Raw genomic sequence first — 23,008 nt, forward strand, 5'->3', positions numbered from 1 at the left:
ATCACTCTAAAAAAAACATTTACTCACATACATTGGTATGGTAATATAAAGTTTAAAACAGGCTTATTAAATATGCTATAATGAACTTTCTACATATTTTAAAGCTTAAAATGTAAACATCTTCCAACAAAGTTTAAAAAAGTCTTTAACCTATATTAACCACATTGTAAATTTAAGATACACTTTTTTTAAATATTGAAAAGTCTTTGAACGTTTAGATTTAAATAAAACTCTGACATTGAAAAAACATCCCATTTACTCTTTTATTAGTTTAAACCACAACACAACGAGTAGTGCAGCCATGGCATCAGGGGCACAATACATGCTACATGTACAAAATAACTTTTAATTTGGAAAAGGTTTCCATTGCGTGAATTTGGTGCGGTGCCTAAGATATACATTACACTAACTCGAATTTAACACAGGCAGAATGTAATTTCAAATGGTGCACAAAGTGTGCTTATTTAGAAGTAGATTCGGTGCTCAAAATGTGCATTTGGTGCAATTGTCTTGACTTATTTATTGATACCCAGGTCTGGGCCCTACAATTTAAACCCCTAGCAGCATGTAAGCATATGAACAAATACAGTTTTGAAAGTTTCAATTGTCTTGGATAAGTCAGTAGTTCAAATAGATACATGTTTAGGCAGGATCATTATTTTACTCATTATGTTACTCCACTTTAAACGTCATGACACACCCCTCAAAAAATACATCTGTAAATGATTTTTCACTTTGGCCCCACATATACACGTATATGCAAATTGATATGCATTTGATTTTCTATTTGAGGGCATTCTAAAATGCCTTAAACGTGAACTGCACAGCTTCTTGGTTTAATATGAGAATATTTTTTATGACTTATGTAATGTTTAAAAATCACTAGAACAGTGTTTTAGTCGTATCGAACTCATAGATTTCAGGCCATATTTAATCCCCCTCATGTGAAGTACATGCTGACAGAAGAGAGAATACCACCCATAGCCATCAATGAATCACAAATGGATGTCCAGTATGACATCGCCATATTTAAAGACCTTTCCAAAACCTATTTTCAATTTTAATAGCTTTTTTTAAATAAGGCTTGTGATCATTCTTTAAGCAGGATGGAAATGAGGGAAGTACTCTTAAGGCAAACCTAATGGCATGCAAATAAACTACATTTATATTCACCAACGGTACAAGCACATCTGTAGGGAAATTTCAATGGACGCAAGCTTATCTTTTTGTTCATCCAGATGAGTGGGTAAATCCAGACCAGTTACGATTACCATAACAATCAGTTTGGTTGACATTACGTAGTATATGGTACACATAGCTAGCATCAGTAAACTTGAACAATAAATAGTATAGCATAATTTAATACAGCACATCAATGATGCGCAAGCTCCAGTGGATTCAGACTGTATAGAAGGTGCTTTGCACAATCTTCACATTTTGGCAGTTAATTCTGACTCAATATAGTGTATATTAATATTCATATAATTGTATTTGTGCATGGCGTGATCTGCATTTGTGTACTGTATGTTTTTTACAATGTATGCATGACAGTGTGTGTATGTGTCTGTGTGTGTGAAGGTGTTTGTGTGGGTGCATATGTGGAATCTTTTAGCAAAGAACATTCTCATGCACACGAGTGTTTAAAACACAGGAAGCGGATTCATTGAAAGGTAGTCCAAGCATTTTTTTCGGTGGAAATAGCTGCAAACTGAATGGAACATTAATCATTTGTGCAGTCCCTGGCTCTTTTCCGAGACGCTTATTTTTGCAGGTCACACTGCAGAAGTAATACAATGGAAGGGTCGCTCTTGGCCGCTTCTTTGAACTCGTCCAATGAGATCTGGTCGTCGTTGTTCTTATCCATCTTACTGAAGATTCTGTCGACTCGCTGCTCGGGCGTCAGGCCATCCTCGTTCATCTTCATCATTATAACAGTCCCCACCATCTTGTAAATTGCCTTTAGACAGAAGCAAGTAGAACGTTTTGGATTAAAATCACTTTAAAAGTCAGAGCTGTGGTCTTATACTTTTACTCATTATCTGCCTTATTTTATAATTATTTATATTTTAGAACTGAGGTCCAGTCATTTCTTATCATTTTTAGGCCAAGTCAAATTCTTCATAAGAACCATCTTTACTGGCTTATAAAAACCTATTCTGATATAAAAATGAGAACAATATTAATGAAAAGAATTCAAGTACCTCAATGATCTCAAGCATTTCAACCCGTGTGATTTTTCCATCTCCATCCAGGTCATACATGTTAAAGGCCCAGTTGAGTTTCTGTTCAAAGCTGCCTCGTGATGTGATGGACAGAGCGCAGATGAACTCTCTGAAGTCAATGGTGCCGTCTCCGTTCTTGTCAAAGGTTCTGAAAGCGTGCTGAGCAAACTTTGAGGCATCACCATAAGGGAAAAACTGAAAAAGAAGTAAAACAATGCTCAGTTACATTCCCTCATATTAATCAAATGCTTCATTTTAGTGCTGCAGGGGTTTTGAACACAATTGTGTTATTTTTTAAGACAGGATGTTGGATGAAATATTAAACTCACAACATTTAAAGATAGAAATCACAGAAATATATTTTTACACAGTAATACAGTACAACAATAATTTCTGAAATAGCAATAAAAAATTATGCAATTAAGAAAAAAACACTTTCTGTAATAAAACATTTAACTGCTAAATAGTTTATAGATTTCCTGGTGTCATTGATATCATGTTCCACTCTCTTTTGCAGTATTCCTCTAAGCAAACAAAAGCTGTTTCTTTAATGACATTATACTTCAGGAAATGACATGACAGGAAAACCACAGCATAAACATAAGCAAAGCATCAGCAATTGAAACTATTAATTGATATGTCACTCAAAAACATTTTCATGTTTGAAAAAAGTTTTTAAAAAAAAGACAAAAGATCAGTACAATGATATCAACATTAAAAAAGATGGTTAAAAATTCAAATCCATCAAATTGACACCCAAATGTTATCTACGTATCCTGCTTTAGGTTTCACTCAATTTTTTACAATTATCTAAATAATCAATTTATAATAAAGTTTAAGAAGCATATGTTTGAGCATTTTACATATCCTTACATATAATTAAAGCATGTTCTATATTTAAAGTTAGAGATCATAGGGATGCTTACATTTCCTCCTATTTAAATGTTTTTATTGGTGTTGTTGTATAAGGCACATTACAGATAATGTGTGTAGGGTATATTAGTATTGGAAGATGTGTTAAGTAAGGCCATCAACGCCCTGTGCAGTGCCTCCCTCATTGCAGAAGGCTGCAATGCGGACGTGAGTTTCGTAGTCAATTTGTGCGCATCAGCCACTACAGCAGCAACACAGAGCTCCTCTTTGAAGGGCGGCATCATTTCTCTTCTAATACCGTTAGCCTCACAGCGACTAAGGGCAAAAATTACATTCACTCATTCCCAATGCAGTCCCAGCCAAAGCACTATTTATCTTCTACTGTACCCAAAACACTACTGAATTCCAATTTATTGAGCAACAGGAGGAGATGAAGTGTTTTCAAACTGCAGAGATCAGAGGCTTTACAAGCACTACAAAATACAGATAGAATGTATCAGAATTCCTTATTATGAGAGTTGTTAGACCAGTAGTTCTCAAACTGGGGACCGTGGCCCCTGGGGGGGGGCCCCGAGATGGATCCAGGGGGCCACATATTTTGTGGCATTTTATGAAATATAGAAATTGATCATAGATTTTATGCAATCAAACATCAGAAAAATAAGACCACCAGACAAAAGAATTGATGTTTCAGCATTGTATAACCGAATATGTTTTTGTTTAAATAAAAATGTTAAATTTAAGATTATAAGTCTTTATTTGGGGGGCCACAAAGCGATGCACTCTACACAAAGGGGGCCTTACAACGAAAAAGTTTGAGAACCACTGGCTTAGACATATGCCCGGTTAACCGAAAATATATATCACGTGATTTATGCACAACTTGTGAGTGAAGTACGGTAAAATGCTGCTGCATCCGAAAGCCAGAGGGCGCTCTCGTGCAGAAACTCCAAATACGCACTGCAGAAGAAGACCATAACACACGTAGTAGTAGGAAATGCCTAAGGACATGTTTTTATCACTGTTACTCAAGCCTCCTCAGGTATTTTTATGATAATAAAGTATATTTATAATGATCATGTTTGACGGGTGTTGCTTTTTCAAATGCACGTTATAAGCGACTCAAACTCGCACTGCTTTTAGATCGAGCAGCATTTCTACTGATCCCAGAGCCGTGCTTCACGGACAAGCTATGCATCAATAAAATAAACGATACCTTGCATTATCGCAGCCAGCTCGGTTTCATCAGGATTTGGTGGACCAAATATTCACTGAGGTCTAATGCATAACGAAGTTCATTATTATTTCGAAGCACGTATGAACAGATGAGAAATTAAATTTTATTTTTTTTATGCCCGCATGTGTTAGGGTCGTTACAAATGGTTTAAATGGAGTTAAGTTTCTGGTTGTTACTTAAGATATCAAATGATGTGGTTTGATGTTTTGTGGGGGCTGGTATACTGTAGATTTACCTAAATGCACCTATTAAGTTGCATATTTAATGGGATAGTTCACCCAAAAATGAAAATTTTGTTATCATTTACTTGCCCTCTTGTGATTTCAAACCTGTATGATTTTCTTTCTTCCGAAGAACACAAAAGAAGATAAAGAAGATATTTTGAACCGGCACCCATTCACTTGCATTGGTTTTGTGTCCATACAATAGAAGTGAATGGGTGCTGACGCTGTTTGGTTACCAACATTCTTCAAAATATCTTCTTCTGTGTTCTGCTGAAGATTTAAAATGATAAGTAAATGATGACAGAATTTTCATTTTGGGTGAATTTCCTAACATCCTTAGAACCAAAACACAAAGCATGGAGATTAAACCAGAGACAACAACTGCAGAACGGCACCTGCTCACAAACCTACCAGCTGAGGCTGATGGGATTGCAAGCGTCCTATGATGTCATCAGAATCAAAGCAGCACATGTACATCTCAACACAACAAAGTCAAAGGATTGAATGCAGCGCCACCCAGTGAAAATGCATCCCACATACACATAATCCAAGAGTGTGCATACTGTAATGTCAAACTCCTCCAAGAAGCCGAAGCCTTCTGGGATAGCACAGGCCCAGTCGTAAGCCCCTGCCAGACTGGCACAAGAGGAAGAGAGAGCTGAGACAGGAAGTAATGCACACTGTGATGTACCCAGCACACATGCAAAATGATTCTCTCATGGGGCTGCCTTCTGCTCCATATGGCCTTGCCCTTCACAAAAGTAGAGGAGAGAAGGAAAAACAAATAAAGTGCAAGTCATGAAGACTTGACCGGGGGACTGCGGCTGTGTGGCCCCCTCTGCAAGTTCTTCTGTGAAAATCTGGCAGGTTATGATTTTGCATTTTTATTATGTAAAAATAACCACGAAGGCCAAGGCTGCGAGGTATTCACGTCAAATTCAAAATTTGCTTTTCATTTTTTGAAAAAATATCCAAGCACATCTGAAGATAGAAAATGATGTATGTGTACTGAGACCTGTCACTATTTGTGCTATTAATTAAATACTCAGATCTACAGATTTGAGCACCAGAGAGGGTAGATCTAAAACCATTGCATCCCTGAGCAAGGTAAGTGCACAAGAAGTGAAATACAGAACATGAGAAGGCCTGACCTAACACAACTGTTAAATTAAAATAATGTGCATGGAGAGTAAGAGGCAAACTACAGGATCAGCCAAAAGCCCTGCAAACAGAATGCAGCTGCGAAGTGGGTCCTAAAAGCCTGTGCAAGCTGATGCCACTCCCTTTGCCAAACCACTGCCCTCTCTGCACCAGTCTACCCCTCCCAAACTGCTCTTAATACAGGTCGTTTAACAATGCCAAAGTCATGGATTTTTCGCAAGCTTGGGACTTCAGTATACAAGGACCTATTCAAATCTGTGGAAACACCTGTGGATGGATCATCGTTGCAATAAGTTATCTTTGTAAAGGATCACAGTAGTTTTCATAGGTCTCTCTTAAAGGGACAGTTTAGCCAACAAATACATTTATACAGATTTGGAACAACTTATAATGATGATTGATGTAATGGAGCTCTCAGTTATGTTTTCTTCAAATAAAACTTTGTGATGTGTTTTCTAAAATTCCAAAGATTGAATAAAGTAATAAAACGAATGTGGCTAATCTATCCAAGTCATCAATAGAGCTGTCATGCACATACTGTACAGTGGCGTAACTGTGTTTTGAAAAGTGGTGGGGACAGAGATGACAAAAACAATACTTTAATCAATTGTTTCTGTAATAACACGTTGGGAATATTTATCATATATAGTGGGCGGTCCGTCCATTGGCTACATGGCCATAGCCAGCCATGAGGTCACCGAGGTCCGGACCTCGGTCATTTTTTCATATTCAAAATTAAAATGTGAAGCTCTGAATGAATAAGCAGCAGTTTAAAACTCTTCTTTCTGCGTTACATAGTTCAGTACAGTTTACAAGGTTGTTTATTGTCCGTGGTGTAAAAGATGGATTTATTTAACTTGATGTGGGAGGCTGGTGGTGTCATCCGATTGAAAGAGTTGTGAGTGAGTGCGCGCGTGAGTATGTAGTCTCCGCACACAGCGTTTTTTCACTTAATGACAAACTTTAGGAAGTTAATATAGTGAGGAGTTGCATATGGGAACAGCTTCGTTTTTATTTTGGGCATGACCTCACAACATGCCATTGTTAACTTTAATCATATAAAATCATTTTCCCAAAACAGAGTTGTTGACAGTGAAAATGCTGAGTGACTAGTGTAACGGAGTAGACCTGAATCCCCGACCTCAAGAGGTGCTCTAGCGATAACACATCCTACGTTTCCACGCGTTTTCGATGTTAATGGCCCCTAAACAATACACACCTTCTGCAAGCATTTCTTAATTTCTTCCAAAAAGTGGTGGAGACATGTCCCACCTGTCCCACCCGCAAATTACCCCTATGATACTGTATACACTTCAACTGTATGAGCAAACAGAGACAGCCCTTGTAGACTTGGTGTGCTGTTAAAATGTACTGCCTTGTACAGCATAACTGACCTCAGCACTGATAATACACACAGGGTGGATAGTAATGCCAGTACTGGAAAACTGCCATATCTTAAACACACACACACACACACACAACCACTCACCTAAACCCACACACATACACACACCTAACTGTGCTGCATTGTGCTCAACACGGTCAGACACTTACGCTACATTTTAAGGATGCTGACAAAGGGTTTGTAATCAATAAGTTTTGTCTATTTTATCAATTTGAGCTGATGCTACATTTTTAATGGAACCTTCTATGGTTTCTAAAAGGTGGAGCGTGTACTTTCTGTGCCAATGATGGTAACAAGCGGAACTGTAAAAATAATGAACGATTCAAAGTTTGACACAATCAGCTAATATGAACGAATAAAATAAAGACATATCTAGATAAAAAAATATCAAAGTTAACATGTAAGGCCACAACACTTTTTAAAAAGGTGGTTTGTGATGCCATAGAAGAATCTGTTTGAGCTAAATGGTGAACATTTAACATACCAAGAACCTTTCTATTTTACAAAAGGTAGTGGGAAAATGTTCTTCAGATTATAAAAAAGTAAAAGATAATGTTCTTATAAGAACCTTTGAATAACCTTCCAATGGTTAATGGTTCTTCTACGGCATCTCTGTGCAAAACCTTTTGTAGCACTTTTTAACATCGAACGTCTTTTCAAGAAACCTTATGTATAGTTGTCTCTACACATTACACTGAAATAGAATGCATTTTAACATGGAAAAATTCATACTTCATCTTTAAAGAATGGTTAAAAATGCTGCAGGGTCACAAAATATAATACCTCACATCACAAGAAATGTACCAAGAAAATGACTTACACATCACCGATTCTCATCCTCTTTTTAACTTGAGACATTTTTGAAAAGCTTTTTTCCATCAAAGTGCTTGAATAAACAACGTGTTATAATTAATATTATTATATATAAATATTATTATAATAATACATTTTTAAGTAAATCAAATTAACTTTATGAGTCAATTGAATTTAAATTATATAGAACTGACTAAAAATTTAAGGCAGCTTTTTAGCTTAAAGGTCCAGTCACAGAAATCTAGCGGCAAGGTTGCGAATTGCAACCAACCGCTCACTCCTCCCCTCCCATTCGAAACTCTGTGATGGCTGACAGAACATTGAGAATTACATGCAAGTGGACCCGCGGTGTATGTAGATAGAAATAGCTCGTTCTAAGGTAATAAAACACAACACTTCATTGGGTAAACTCTTTATACACCTCTGAGTAATGTTTATTATATTATAACCTTTAAGTTTTTAAGTTGATTTTTTACAGTGCAGTTATCTTTACCTTTATTTTACCAGAAGGTCCTATTTGAGATTAATGATCTCTAGAGACATGGCCAAGGCAGCATCCATACAAACTCAGATTAAATACAGTATATGCAGCACCTATTCATAAACACAGAGGTCTTTTACCACATTCTTTGTAATCTTCTTAAATTCATAAATAGATATGTGTATTCAAATGTAAGCCTTTTTCATATTTATTATTTGACTCTATTTTAATATTAACATGAGTTGCCCATTCTGACAGGCTTTGTTTGCGTTCACCAGTGCTTCCGCTATGTTATCCAAACCCCATAAAATCTGAGTAAAATGCATGTATTATCTTTACAAGTTAATGTATTACAACTGCTGTTCACACATGCAACAGCTTCCCATTTGCATCGCTACCATTCTTCTATCAAAACTGAAATGCCAACTAAACGCTCTGATGTAATTTGTAAGAAATGACCTTCAAGCAGCTGTGCTGCAAATATAGGCTTTTACAAGCCTAATAAAATGTTCTTCATTTTCAGAAATGTAGGGATCTTAGTTCTAGTTAATCACATGGCCTTTAGTCCTCTATATAGCTTCTACCTATCAACAACATTGACGTTTTGTCATAACTCAGCTGCCAAGCAAATTCAAGCTCTTTCAAATGAACTGTACATATTGAATGCTAATCACCATCTAATTAGCCTTGGAATTATTGAGAAGCATTGACACGTTATGGCAATAAATGTCTCATTTGCAATTTCCGCGACATAATGCACATCCTTACGTATCTGTCTAGGGACGAATTACACAACTTATCAAATGAACTGATGATTTAAGTAGACGTTTCAAAGACACTGACATTTTTTCCTCTTCTCGGTCAATAAAGTTGTCATCTTGGTCCTCAAAGCCTCATGTGAGATCTCCTGGGGTAGTTTAGTATTGGCACGGCTCTTGCAGTGTCATGCGGGGTCAAGATACAGATTAACCCAGCAGTATGATCGAGACTTCTTCAGTTTGTTAGCTGCACCGCAATGAGGATGTGGTTTGCAGGCTTGATGCGTGCAACAATTTTTTCTTAAAAACTATGTGCTAATTACATCACTGGTGCGTACACTTTTTATAAACCAAAATATCTTCACATTCAAGTTGTGTTGGTGAGAACCCACAACACTTTGACAGCTGAAAAATCAAAGTTAAAGTAAAAGGCAAATCTCATGAGAACTGATTATAATAAAAAATGTAACCTCAAGCAAAAAGCACCAAAGAAAGCTGCCTATAACAAACTTACATACAATAGCAAGTTTTAACAAAAACAACAGTGACCACGTTTACATGGACGTCGGTATCAAATTATTTGCCTTATTCTGAGTAAGATAATATTACGAATAAGGTGTTTACATGAGTTGCTTTAAGAATATACCGTTCATGTTCCCGTTTTACATGTTACACTACATAGTTCGATTAATGGCATATGTCATTACGTCCCTAAGCGACACCGTTCGACATTCCCTCCATAATTTCATGTATCAACAAACAGTTCGTCTTCGCCATGGTACAACATACAGTTTTTGGTGTTTCGTTTATTTTCTAGAATTGTTGGCATCTTTCTTGTTTCCCATTTGGACCAAAAATGTGCTTTCTTTGCTTGAAGCCATGTTGTTTGCCGTAAAATGAAACGGCTGTCCACTGCCGTGCGTGTGTGTAACCTGTCGCAAAGTGCCGTGAAAGTTCCTACGCGCCAGTAATAGTGCAATTAAGGCGTGTACATGTCTATACCGCACTTCGATAATGCGACTAAAATAGGAGTACTCCACCCGTCTTAATTCGATTTGTGTTTACTACGATTATGAGTTTAGGCGGATTAAGCTAATCAAAAAGCTCTGTTTACATGGTCCATTCTTAATAAGAGTATTGTCTTAATCATGTTATTATCAAATTATTGTTGTCCATGTAAACGTGGTCAGTTCGAACAATCTTCCCATATGTATAACACGGTACATCTAAAAACCTAGATAGCTCTTACTGTAGATCTCTGAAGCTCAATGCATTTTAATTGGCAGATATTAAGGTCTCAAAAGGAAAATGACTTTAGTTAAAGTAATGGCCTAAGAAGGTGGGTTAACACCACAAACACAGTTGACATCCCTTTTCCTCTCTGCAACACGGGGGTCATAGATAATCAACCTCCCCCTGCACAACTGATTGAATTAGATGGGCAGTGTGCCCAGGGGATAACTGAGCCTGGCTAGCGCTACCCTTCCATTACTACAAACGGCACCCAAAACCATTATGCGAACACTTTTTATTCCTCCTGCGCATTCAATTCAGATGCAGCCCTGAACAGCGATAACAAAATGCTCATTTCTTTTTATGAACAAACAACAAGATTGATTTACAAGCCACAACCCTTTTACGCTGTGGCTAAATGTAATTTACTTAATTCTAGCAAAATTGACAGACGATACCAGTTTTCACCATATTTGCTGATGTTTCTGAGAACTGCATTTCTTTTAATGCAATCAAGACCTTAAATCAAAGTTGAGGACTTAAGGGCTTGGAAATTTATAATGCAGGCCCGCGATGATTTGAAGGCTTAACCACAACCCCACATAGCTGAAAAAAATTAAGAGACCATTCCAAATTTTCATTTCGTCAGTATTTCTAGATGTCTTGTGGCCATTCCAGTCCAGTGTCTTTTGAATTTAAATAAAATCAGACCTCAGGAGTTACATAAAGTCATCCAAAAGCAATGTGAAAGACTGACCGCATGACAAGACACATGAAAACTGTGATAAAAATCAATAAAAATGATGAAATATTTTTTGAACTTTTCCTAAATACATGTACAAATATTACTGTTGTATTGCTTAAAAATGAATATGAACTGCAGTATCTGAGGTCTGAAAAAATACAGAGCATCTTTTCTTTTATTTTGACCTGGTTCTCCAGTCTTCATGTTCTGCAAATAAATGCAAATAGAAACAATATTTTTATTTAAACTACAGTATATATATAGTTATATATATACTGTATATATGAAGAGTTTGGTTTTCAAAAATAATGTTATTTATTATGTTATCGTGTTTTAATTGTTTTATCGTGTTAGTTAGCTGTATATATATTTTTCTTATTATGGCTTAAATCAAAACAAACCAACTGCAGTTTGATTGATGTTAATTGGAATGCACAATAAAAAACATGATTTTTGAAACATTTTACAAACAGTTATCTCATTTTGGAACCATATACTGTATATATATATATATATATATGAGTATTACATTTACACAATGTATCATCCATCACAAAGTACTGAACCTTAAAATTACCCACAAGCCTCTTATTTTGTGTTAACTACAAAAATATTAAAACTGAATGTGAAATTAACATCATAAATGAATAGTTTACTTCATAATGGTAATTGAATGACTCTAGTCCAGTCCCAGCTGACCATAGATCACAGACAGGCGCATGGGTGACCTTGAGGTGACATTGGGAAGAGTAGCACCAGGCTGTTATAGCAAACAAACGTCAGCTAATCAAGAGAAGCATCAGAGCTTTTTCCACCCAACCTTCCACGCGTCACAGGACATCACATGAGGCAGGTTGGGGTCATCACTCGGACACATATGCTAGACTTCCAGTGAGGGCAGAGAACAGTTATTTCAATGAAAGCTATTTGACTACACACTGCATTTTACACACAATGATGTATGAAAATCATTTTCTTGATATTACTTTTGGTAACACTTTATTTTACGGTTCCCTTGTTACACATGTTACATGTATTTGCTATAGTATTTACTATACATTATGCATTGCTATTTGATGTTTGAGTCATACACTGTGTTGTGGAAATGTACCTTTGATAGTGTGACTTCAAAATATTTGCTGTTAGTACAGTTTGATGATTATTGTTTTATTAAAGCTGCCATTAAATCTAAATGATTTCTGTTTCAACAGAAATATAGATCAACAAAATTGTGGTCGCCAAACAATGTCATGGCATCTTAATAGTGTGCATAAGTACACACATTTTTAATTAAAATTGTATTTACAAATATAAAGAATATATTTTAGCTAATACAAGGATCATTCTGAATACAACCAAAGAGTAAAAGCGATAGGTGTCATGGTGCATGGTGACACATGGGTTCAAATTTGACGTGGCCTTTCCTGTTACAACCACTCCACCACCGCCAACTTTAATACTTTACTGTCCTGTTATTAAAAGGCACTATGATAACAATGCCAGTGATTACGAAATGAAACAATTATAAAGCAACAAATTATCTCTGATAGGTCATCTTACAGGAATTTTACACGGGCAATAAGATGGCGACTTATTGATCGCAAGGAGGCAATTTATCTTGTTCACAAAGACAACCTTGTGTGACACTGAGGTCCTCCATCTTCTCCACAAAGCTATCATTAAACAAAATGGATACTTCAATAAATCTAGAGTACGCGAGTCATTTATTACAGCATCCAGACATCCAGGGACACCTTCCCTGGTCTCACACTGTACTTGCACGCACACACAACCTGTGGTTCAGATGGATTCTTATGGATGGTTTCACTCTGTTATGTAATCTGATGTCTATTAAAGCAAAAAACGGAATCAGTCAGCCAGTTCATATTTCAAACATCACCACAACATGTACGACAGAGGTATTTGCGTAGACTACCATAGTAGAAAATACCTCTATACATTTATTTGTTCTGTAGAACACAAAAGAAGATTTTTTTTAAGTAGAAAGCAAACAGTTCTGGGGCACTTCTGACTATCATTGTCTTTGTTTTTTTTAATCTTTTTTTTAAATCTTTTTTTGCAGAAATCAAGCATATAATACCACAATGTTTTGGTGAAATCAAATATAACATTCACACCTGACTTCCATTAGGGCTTAAAACTCTTTGACACATCGAACAGAAAAAATGAGGATACAACAGTCCAAAGGTAAGAAGAATCAAATAATTTTTTTTTAAATTAAATAATTTTTTTTTTTTTAATTAGAAACCATTGTCATTTTTAGTCAATGGTGGCCAAGTACTGTTTGGTTACAAGCATTCTTCCAAAAATCTTTCTCTGTGTTCATGAAAACAAAGAAATTTATACAGATTTGGGACAACTCGAGGGTGAGTAAATGATGACGAAAATTTTATTATCGGGTGAATTGTCACTTTAATTGCATGAATTTTCTGTAGTCAATATTTTTGTCTACATTTGAAAATCTAATTAAATTCAAGCAGGGAGAAAAATTCTCATGATATGTTTAATTTAGAAAATATATATATTTTTTCATCGTGTTATAAACAAAAGCTACTAATTCCAGATGTGCCCTGAATAACTGAAGCGAATGATGTGCTAGAGGAAACTGGCAGATCCAGAGTGCGTTTGTGTGTGTGTGTGTGTGTGTGTGTGTGTGTGCGTGCGTGCGTGCGTGTGTGTGCGTGCGTGTGTGTGTGTGTGCGTGTGTGCGTGTGTGCGTGCGTGCGTGCTGTGCGTGTGTGTGTGTGTGTGTGTGTGTGTATGTGTGTGTGTGACTGTGTATAATGTATGACTGTGTGTGGGTGGTTGACAGAAGAGGGCAATTACAGACATAAAAAAATTAAAGCCATCATGAAATGGCTTTAAGAGCACAGTTTTCTCTCCTCTTGTGTTAGAAATCAACGATATGTACAGCACTAACAAGACCCAAATCTTTAATTAGACTTCAATACATGCAGGATTTGACTTGAAGACGTCAAGCCAAATTATCATCTGTGCCACAACCAAGGCCCCAAACCAGATCCTGCCCTGTCATTTCACATTCATGTGCCGTGAGATCAGATCTGGACTGATCCACACAGCTCTCTATTGGGCCACAAGATAAAAGAGTTGTCTGGTGAGATACTGGTTTTAAACTGGTAACGCTAGGTAAGACCCCCATCCCCCATAGCTGTCTCCACCACCACCCTCTTTTAAGTGCCAATTACAATACACTATAACACATATGATTGATTTAGCACAAAGTCCATCACACAATACCTCATCACTGCAGTGACAGTACCAATATCTGAAACCACAGCAAAGCATTCAACACCATCAGACAGAGGGATTTATTTACTAACACCATTTAGCCACATCACCTCTGGATACTATTAGCAGATTAATAACAGGGCACAGCGTTCAGCCACAAGGCACCGCTATAATAAGGTAAAGTATTTGCCATAGTAAATGTTAAAAGTAGTACTGATAATTTAACAACACACTGTCAATTGAAAAAGAGAGAATACGGTGGTTTCACTTTATCCACTTATTGTCCAGAGGAAACACACATAGGCTACTAACAAAAAAAGCTTACTTTAAATGAACTATAAATTGTCACGGTCCTGCCCTCTTGTTTCTGAATTTCTAGTCGTGTGGCAGGATCGGGACAGAGCCCTTAGGTTTTATGTGAGAAAGCCATGAGTTGTTTATGTTTTGACATCTCATGTGCTTTCTCGTGTCTTGTCATTGGCCCCGCCCCTCTCGTTTCATGTATTGCTTCCCTGCCGTGTCTGATGTTTCCCACCTGCCCTGTGTCAATATCCCTCGTTTGTCTTGCCCTATTTAATTCCTGACATAAATTGCTTTGGATAAAAATGTCTGCTAGATGCATCAATTTACGTATGCTGGATTATTCACAAATAAAATGAGATTAAACTGTTATCAGATGATTTTATTCAATGTGCCTTAAAGTGCATTTAAACTATAGGCTACATTAATTCATTGTTATCATTGTTTTCCATGAGGTACAGGAACTATTCCTTATTTGGTACCCCACGGCAAGAGATTCTGCCCCATAATTCCATTTTATTGGATAATCTATTCTGATATTTCCAGAAGACCTATTGTGTAACATGCATTACTTATCAATGGTTATACTACAATCTAAAGTCAAAGAAGATTACAAACTGTATCAAATGACTGCAGATAAAACAAAGTGAGTTCACAGAGAGGTGAGTTTCTCCATAGAACCGATCTCATCCCCAGTCTGGCAACCTATTATTGAACAAGCATGAATCATTTAAAAGATGCTAAATTTAGCAACGTGGCTTTCACAAAACAAAGCGAAACACAATGCCACAAGCCTCCCAAGCTTTGCTTGTTAATTTCTGGGTCCAGATCTGGGTCACATTTGAAAACAGAAATTGGTAAGTTTTGATTAATTAATTAATTCATATTTTATTACTTTTCTATTAATCGGTCAAGCAGGTACAATATACTGTATTGGTTTATCAGTAATTTTTTAAAAATCTGGGTACACAAAGGTACACAAAACCAACCAAACCAAGCTTCATTTTGAAAGAATTACAATAAACTTAGTTACTTAATTTTCAGCATGTAAAACAAAACTCATGCCATGATAAATGAAAAAGTAAATAGGACACCATGCATCACTATACCACAAGTATAGTGTTAGCGCACACACGTAGCGCTTCAGCTCCTAGTGCCCTGCTAATACGAGGTCCCCCATTTCCCCCATAAAATCTCCCCTCAGTTTTAATAAAAAGATTTTATAGATATTCCTTTCCTGAAAACCCAGCATGGTTTCCAAGAAGAGCTGTGTGACCTGTGGTTATTTTTTTTTAGAAATGATCCTGTGTAATTGCGTGGTTCAGGCTAAAGAAACTGAATTTATGATGGCCTTGTTGTCACGCTTTATTCCTGTTTTACACTACCTCACCATTCGAGAAGGTAGTTTCTATACTTCAGTGACTAAAAACGGTGCGGATGTTAGTAATATGGCCACCAACTGAACTAAACTGCCTAAATAAGAATTTGGCTACAACTTTTATAGTGCTATTTTGAAAAAACAATAGACCTAAAAAGGTAAAATGATGTATTGTCCTTACCAAATACTGCTACACGCCCCCTCAAAGCTAAATGATTAAACCTTACCAAAGCATTTTGAGTCTTAGAAGGGAAATACTCCAAGGCACTCATGTGATAAATTTTAAAAGCCTTTCATTACAAGGGGCTACATAATATAAAAGTGTAGATCTACGCGTTTCGGCTTACACAGCCTTCTTCAGGATACACTGGATATACTGAAGCATTTTGAGTCATGTCAACAACTTTTGACTTTACGCTGTCTGTCGTGCCATAAGAAGCCAGCTGTATGAATATCCAGCTGGAGTAGTCCCTGAGATCGGAACTGAGTTCAGTGCCAGTTATACATCAGACTATGCGAATGAATGACTCACTGGGCCTTTCCAGCCGCTTGTAAATCATATGGCGCATCTGATGCAATTCCCAGTGACCTCGCCAGTCTGGAACAACACCAACAAAAGCCGACACAAAAGTAGGGAAATGTATCGCAGAGTGACAAGGGACCCACCTTAACATAAAGCTGCTGGAACTCATCCAGGTTAAGTCGGCCACTGGGGCAATCCTTCAGGAAGCCTTTGTACCACTGTTTCAGTTCATGTTCATTAAACTCTGTGTTCTTCACCAGGTCTTCCATTACCTCAGGGGTCAGCTTGCTGTTCTGTTTCCCCATGGTGTCTGCAAGGTACAGAAATCAGCTTTGCTATGATTTGATATATAAAACTCCTCATTAGAGAAGAAAAGGAATACATCAACTATTTTTCTCAGGCAACATATTACATATATGTATTTGGCATACGGTGCATTAAAGGTATATACTTTATGAGTTGTGTGTGCATCGAACCCAAGACCTTGGTGTTGCTAACAACATGCTATCGGTTGAGCTTTACTCCAGACAAACTTTTAACCTTCACAAATAGAACAAATATATTTTATTAACATAAACATAAAGCATGATGAATGAAACTCACTCAAAATAGCAATACAATAGAAATCTGATGGCATGAGCACATTTAAAGTGATAGTTCACCCAGAAATGAAAACTGTCATCATTTACTCCCCCTCATGTCATTTCAAACAAAATATCTTCTTTTGTGTTCTGCAGGAGAAAGACAGTCATACAGGTTTGCAATGACAAGAGGATGAGTGTCACAGTCTCGTCTGTCCCCATGACACGACCTCCAAATATGGACTATATTGGCTTCGACTCTCCAGAGGACATCCTCGCCTACCAGCTGTGCCAAGACGGCCGTCCTCTGGAGAGTTACGTGGAGGACTTCTTGGACATTTGCCATCGGGTGAGTTGGGATGATCGCTCTGTCAATACATGCTTTCTGATGGGACTGGATGATTTCTGATGGGATTGGACGATGTCTCCCATCGGTGTCTGTCCCTGGAATTCCGGGACAGACCCGTGGTTGAGTTCATCAGTCTCATCCTGGAAATGAGTGGCTCTCGCTTCTGCGTGAGTGAGGCCATTCCGGATGAGACTGATCATCATCGGATCCCATCGGGAAGCATGTTGTACGCACCAATTTCACGGCGAAGTCCTCCATACAAAAAGGTGTGGACGCCGTGGCTCTCCCGGACCGGCACCCCGCAGCTCTCATGGACTGGCACGCCGCAACACGTCTAAATGCCGTGTTCACCACTGCACGCCTCGACGATTCCCAGAGCTGGCGCCTCGACGTGGATTCGACCCCTCGATTTTTAATCATTTCCTTCTGAGCCTTCCAAGTCTGCCAAGCCTTCCAAGTCTTCCGAGCCTTCGGAGTCTTCCAATTGTTCAGAGTCCTCCGAGCTTTCCGATTGTTCAGAGCCCTCCAAGCCTTCAGAGCCACCCAAGCCCTCAGAGCCGTCCAAGCGTTCAGAGCCCTCCGAGCCCTCCGAGCCTTCAGAGCCTCCCCCGGAGTCCACCACGGTGGCCATTGTGGCTTTGGCGCTGGCATGCGCCGTGGCTGCATGGGCACCCTGGGATTTCCCCAAATCAATTTTGGTGGGGGGGCTCCTATACCCATGCTGCATTGACCGGTCCTACCTCCCTGGAAAAGACTCTGAGGACCGGCCACGGGAAGCACCTCCTTGCAGCAGTCATCCTTGCTGTCTCCAGCTCCTCCATGCCCACTTCCACTGCCACGGCTGCCAGCGTCACCACCACGGCAAACCCCAGCGCCACAGTGGCCACCATTCCTGACTCCCCCAGCTCCACCATAACGGCCACGGCGGCCGTCCCTGAGCCAGATCCCCCTTTGTCCCCAGAACTGCTAGCACCCCCGAGCTCCCAGATCCTCCGTGGTCCCCCCAATTCCCTGTGCTGGTAGCACCATCCTGGAGGCTTCCTGTCCCATCCCTGCACTAGCCTCCAGGACTCTCACCCCTGTACTGTCACAATCTTGTCTGACCCTGTGCCTGTTTTCCCTAGTTTTCCCCCTTGGACTACACCTCCCACGATCCTCCACGCTCCATCACCTGTGCCTCATCTGTCATCCCAACACCTGCCAGCAATCCCCTCATCACCCGGACACTTTATATACTCAGCCTGTTCCTTTGTTCATCGTTGTGTCTTAAATGTAATATATCAGTGAATGTTGTTCCTTCCTGTGATCATTAGTGGTTTTTTGTTTATACTTACCTCCGTCTGTGTTCCTGTGGACGTTCCCTTACAGTGAGTAAATAATGACACAATTTTCCATTTTGGGTGAACTATCCAGCCATTGTAAAACTACTGACCTGTGACCTCACAGTAGCTGAATTCTACAGTTTTAAATGCAATAAAGTTGAATTTTATTTGTTAGCCAACCATAAACAACTGAGAGTAACAGTGCTTACATTAAACACTCTTAGCATGCTGCGACGTGTCAAAGCTAAACCAAGCTTCCCATTTAAAATCAATGACGCTGCCTGGCAGCGCTCACCTGCAACACAGTTTGGAGAGTAAAATTGGTGTCAACCACTAGAATATACCATCCTATTACAGAACCTGACTGTGACATTTTATTGCATGTTAAAATAATATTCATATTAATAATTATGACGGCTAAAAAAAGTCATTTGTGTAGTAATAAATGTGATTGAGGATTATATCGTTCCAAGCTGGTCGATTACATCCATGAGCCTAGAAAATAAATAATGTTCAGCACTAAGGCCTTCATAGTATTAGTACTGAGAAAATGAGACACCACCTCGAGCTTGTTCCAGAATAGTCTGCAAAACATTATGCCAATAAATAATATAAAAAAGCCTGAGAGAGAAGCCCCAAACTAAATCTCCTATTTCAGCTTATGGGTGTTATTACAAACGTGTGTGTGCCTTTGTGGACGAGCATCAATCGTGCGCACATTCGCTTATAAGAGCATCTTTCACACACTGTACATCACTGTCAGAGAAATGGGTTACTTAAACAATGCATCATTAGCATAATTACAGAAAGGTCATTGTTACATTTACATTTTTAGACAAAATAAGCCGATACTAATCTTACATCTTTGCTACCTTAAAAGAAAAAAAGAGTACAATGAACTGCAGTGATGAATTGCTCAGTAACTGAACATTTAATTTCATAGAGTTGAGCTCACGTACGATTCATAGACCCTCCGCACCCATAAACGCTAGAACCTCGTGTCTCAAAGTTCATTCCAATTAATTTTCAGTCTGCGACTGACAGATGAGCATTGAGGCAGAAACCTGATGATAACGAGTGCTAATTTAGTTTCCCACACAACAGCATCTTATTTTCAAGGAAGGCATGTTGACTCTTCTAAAGGTACAAGAGAGGTTTTCAACCCACACAGCAATCGCTTGCGAGCCAGAGCATTGTATAATCCCTAAATCGTGAGGTCACGCACAAAAAAACCCATAAAACAAACATTTTACAGTACAGTGAAAAAGAGGTCGTGATTTAGTGAGGTAATGCAATGCAACAACATAAACAACGCTTAGATCAGGGCCAGTGATCCCTCAATGGAAGAAATCTAACCCCTCCCTGATCTGCAGACTGCACCGCACTGTCTTTGGGGAATACCTTGCCTTATGAGCGATCCACCCATGAGAGAAAGCAAAGCAGATTCAGCTAAAAATAAACACCAGGTTTAAAATATGAAACCAAAGTATTGAAGGATAACAATGAGAGCGCCCACAAAACTGACTTGAATCCTCTATAACACATCTTAAACCCACATAGCTGAATCACTCTTTATCTGTTTGATTTATGATAGCAAACTAATTACACGATCATCCTCCTTAATCGAAAGCCTATCCAGCTGTGCCCTGCAGATTCAAAGATTTACGTGACTTCTGTCAAGCCACAAAATCGAAAGTTCGAACCATTTGATAAGTGGTCAATGGGATTGGAAACCTATTGTTTCACAGGTCCCTCATTTTAAGGATTTACTGTATTTCTGCCAAGGAGAAAATATTCGATTTGATTATCGGTCAAATTCAGAGCGGTGATTATACTAAGCCCTGCAGTGATATAAATCAGCAGCTTTATCAGTCGCTATCAAGTAACTTGTTTAAATCAACATGCCCACCTCTCCAAGCCATCCAAATTTCAGGTTTTTATGTTTTCACAGAGTGCAGCCCTCTGAATTGCCTACAGAAATCATGAACGCCATCTCCTACTGATAAATCTTGATAAGTGCTTCCTTTAAAAATGTTTTTTTTGCCTCCAGGTTGTGGACCTTTCCCTTGCTGCAGTATTAAGATTTTGACATTCATCATTTTATTTTGCCAAGCTTTAATGCAAGAGAGATGAAAAAGGCAGATATTTCTACTTGTTGCATCCTTCTAGGTGCCAAAAAATATTCATAGTTTAATTCCGATCAATATGGTCCGACCACCACTATGTGAAATACTAAAAAGAATTGGTCACTGCAGGCTATAAAAGGAACCAAAGAGCCTGTCTACCTAAAAAGCAATAGTCCATTTTCCTTTTAGCCTGCATCGGTGCTATTTCTGTTGCAACAGGAGACCAGAGACAAAAATGCTCTGTCCCTGGTGACTACTGTGCAGGTTGAATCGATCTCTCAAAATGATTTTACCTTTTCACGTCACACTGCTGTAATGCAGATGGATTATACTGATCTCCAGAGCACACGCTGAAGAGCGGCCGTACGTTCAGAGCAGTGGGCCTACTGATGTGGCATCAAAAACAAATGGGGTTGATTTTATGTCATACCTGACCATGTTGGGCTCTGTAGCAAAGAAAACGCTGTGTTATGTTGCACAGGCATTCTTGTCATATAAGAACTGACTAACAAGCGTTATGATGACTATGCAAACTGAGCCTGAGATCAAAAGGTGTTTTAAGACCCCTGACTCCACTCATCACAAAAGTGTTCATGTCCACACGAGCCTCACAGATTATGTCACATGTGTGTTAGCCAGCCAAGTGATTTACCACATCCAGCTTATTCAGACAGCCACATTATATGAACAAATATTACGTTTATTTGATTATTTTACACGATGACCTTGAGAGTGCAAGATTGTGGGCTGCATATAGGCTATAGGAAAATTGTGCCAAAAATTCACAAAGCTCACAAAATTGGCATTTGCATAAGTTGCTTTATCCTAGTTGGTTAACATTCATGATCTATCCAGCTCTTTTATATGAACTGTAAAGCAGCAAATGTACAATACAATAGTGCTACAGCATATCCATACCTCTAAATACACCAAATGCACATTACATGGACGAACCTGTGCGGAGAAATATACGTTTTTCACTGCGTGCGCATCCCGACATGTCGGCACATTATAATACATTACACACCTACACAAGGCACGCAGTTGTCTGAGACATGTCGACCTGGGGCCATTGTCAGCTTATGCCCATTCATTTCACATAGCCAGATCACGTTTTTGTAATCTTAACTTCTAAAGTGTCTTGGGTACTTCAGTTTTGTCCTGTTTTATTTTCAACTCATTACGGCTTTTAACACTACATTGACATTACAACGCGACGCTTATTATATTGCGAATAGCCTTTTTGAATAACGTGAAACAGAAGAATGGGTTTATAAAAAGTGGTTTACCGGGGTAGGAGGTTCGGTTATCCAAAAGTAGCCATGCATTCTCGCGTATCATTAATCATGCACATCAAATTCCCCGTAATGAATCAATGCATTGCAATACTGCAGGTAGATAAACCATCGCCCTATGCGCCTCTTCGTGTCAATCCATAATGACTTTCTAAAGGTCTCTGCTTACACGCGTATTCATTGGGATGCTTACCGAATAGGAGAGCCAAAAGCGGTGTGACGGTTCCTGCTCCGGGCGTCTGGGAATGGTAAAGGCGATGGAAGTGGCTGACAGCTGCGGTGAGGTTTCTCCCTGGTGAAAGGAGAGACGCGTAAGAAAAACGCAGCGATTACTGCAGAAGACAGTCCACGCGCAACGCTGGGGGTGACGCGACGCTATAGAGATACAATAGAGCTCAACGTCAGTTTGTGTTCGCTCGCGACCTGTCTCGCCTTATCACAGCGCTCCGCTGCCTCTGCTGTGTGCTCTGCGCTCTTTGGAGTGTGCGCAAATTGTGCCTTCTCACACCATCCCAACAATGGATAGAAAATGACATCAGCGAAATCTGCTAAACGTGAGAGTCTTGGGGATTCACATTTTCTCCATTGTTTATTTTTACTAAGGTTTTTATGAATAAAAAATCTCTTTACAGAAAATACACCTTTTTTAATTAAAACACACGACCATAGGGAAAAATGTTTTTAATGGTTTTCTAATGGATTTATAACTTCA

At 38.7% G+C, this 23,008-nt stretch overlaps 1 protein-coding gene across 1 annotated transcript; it reads right to left on the reverse strand.

Moving 5' to 3' along the window:
• Nucleotides 1–249: 249 nt before the first annotated feature.
• Nucleotides 250–22,599, reverse strand: vsnl1a (visinin-like 1a). The gene is made up of 4 exons (XM_057352749.1): nucleotides 22,490–22,599; nucleotides 16,767–16,933; nucleotides 2,202–2,417; nucleotides 250–1,957 (listed from the first exon to the last, which is right to left on the reverse strand). The coding sequence occupies exons 2-4, from the start codon at nucleotides 16,926–16,928 to the stop codon at nucleotides 1,760–1,762; spliced, it is 576 nt and encodes a 191-aa protein (XP_057208732.1). The 5' UTR covers nucleotides 16,929–16,933; nucleotides 22,490–22,599; the 3' UTR covers nucleotides 250–1,759.
• Nucleotides 22,600–23,008: the final 409 nt, after the last annotated feature.

The sequence above is a fragment of the Triplophysa rosa genome, linkage group LG15 (genome assembly GCF_024868665.1).
Source record: "Triplophysa rosa linkage group LG15, Trosa_1v2, whole genome shotgun sequence".
In the NCBI taxonomy this organism is placed as follows: domain Eukaryota; kingdom Metazoa; phylum Chordata; class Actinopteri; order Cypriniformes; family Nemacheilidae; genus Triplophysa; species Triplophysa rosa.

Coding starts and splice junctions, on each gene's coding strand:
- vsnl1a (XM_057352749.1), bottom strand. CDS start 16,928: ATGGGGAAACAGAACAGCAAGCTGACCCCTGAGGTAATGGAAGACCTG. Junction 2,418..16,766: donor TCCAGCAGCTTTATGTTAAG/GTGGGTCCCTTG, acceptor CTTCTTTTTCAG/TTTTTCCCTTATGGTGATGC. Junction 1,958..2,201: donor AAATGCTTGAGATCATTGAG/GTACTTGAATTC, acceptor TTCTGTCTAAAG/GCAATTTACAAGATGGTGGG.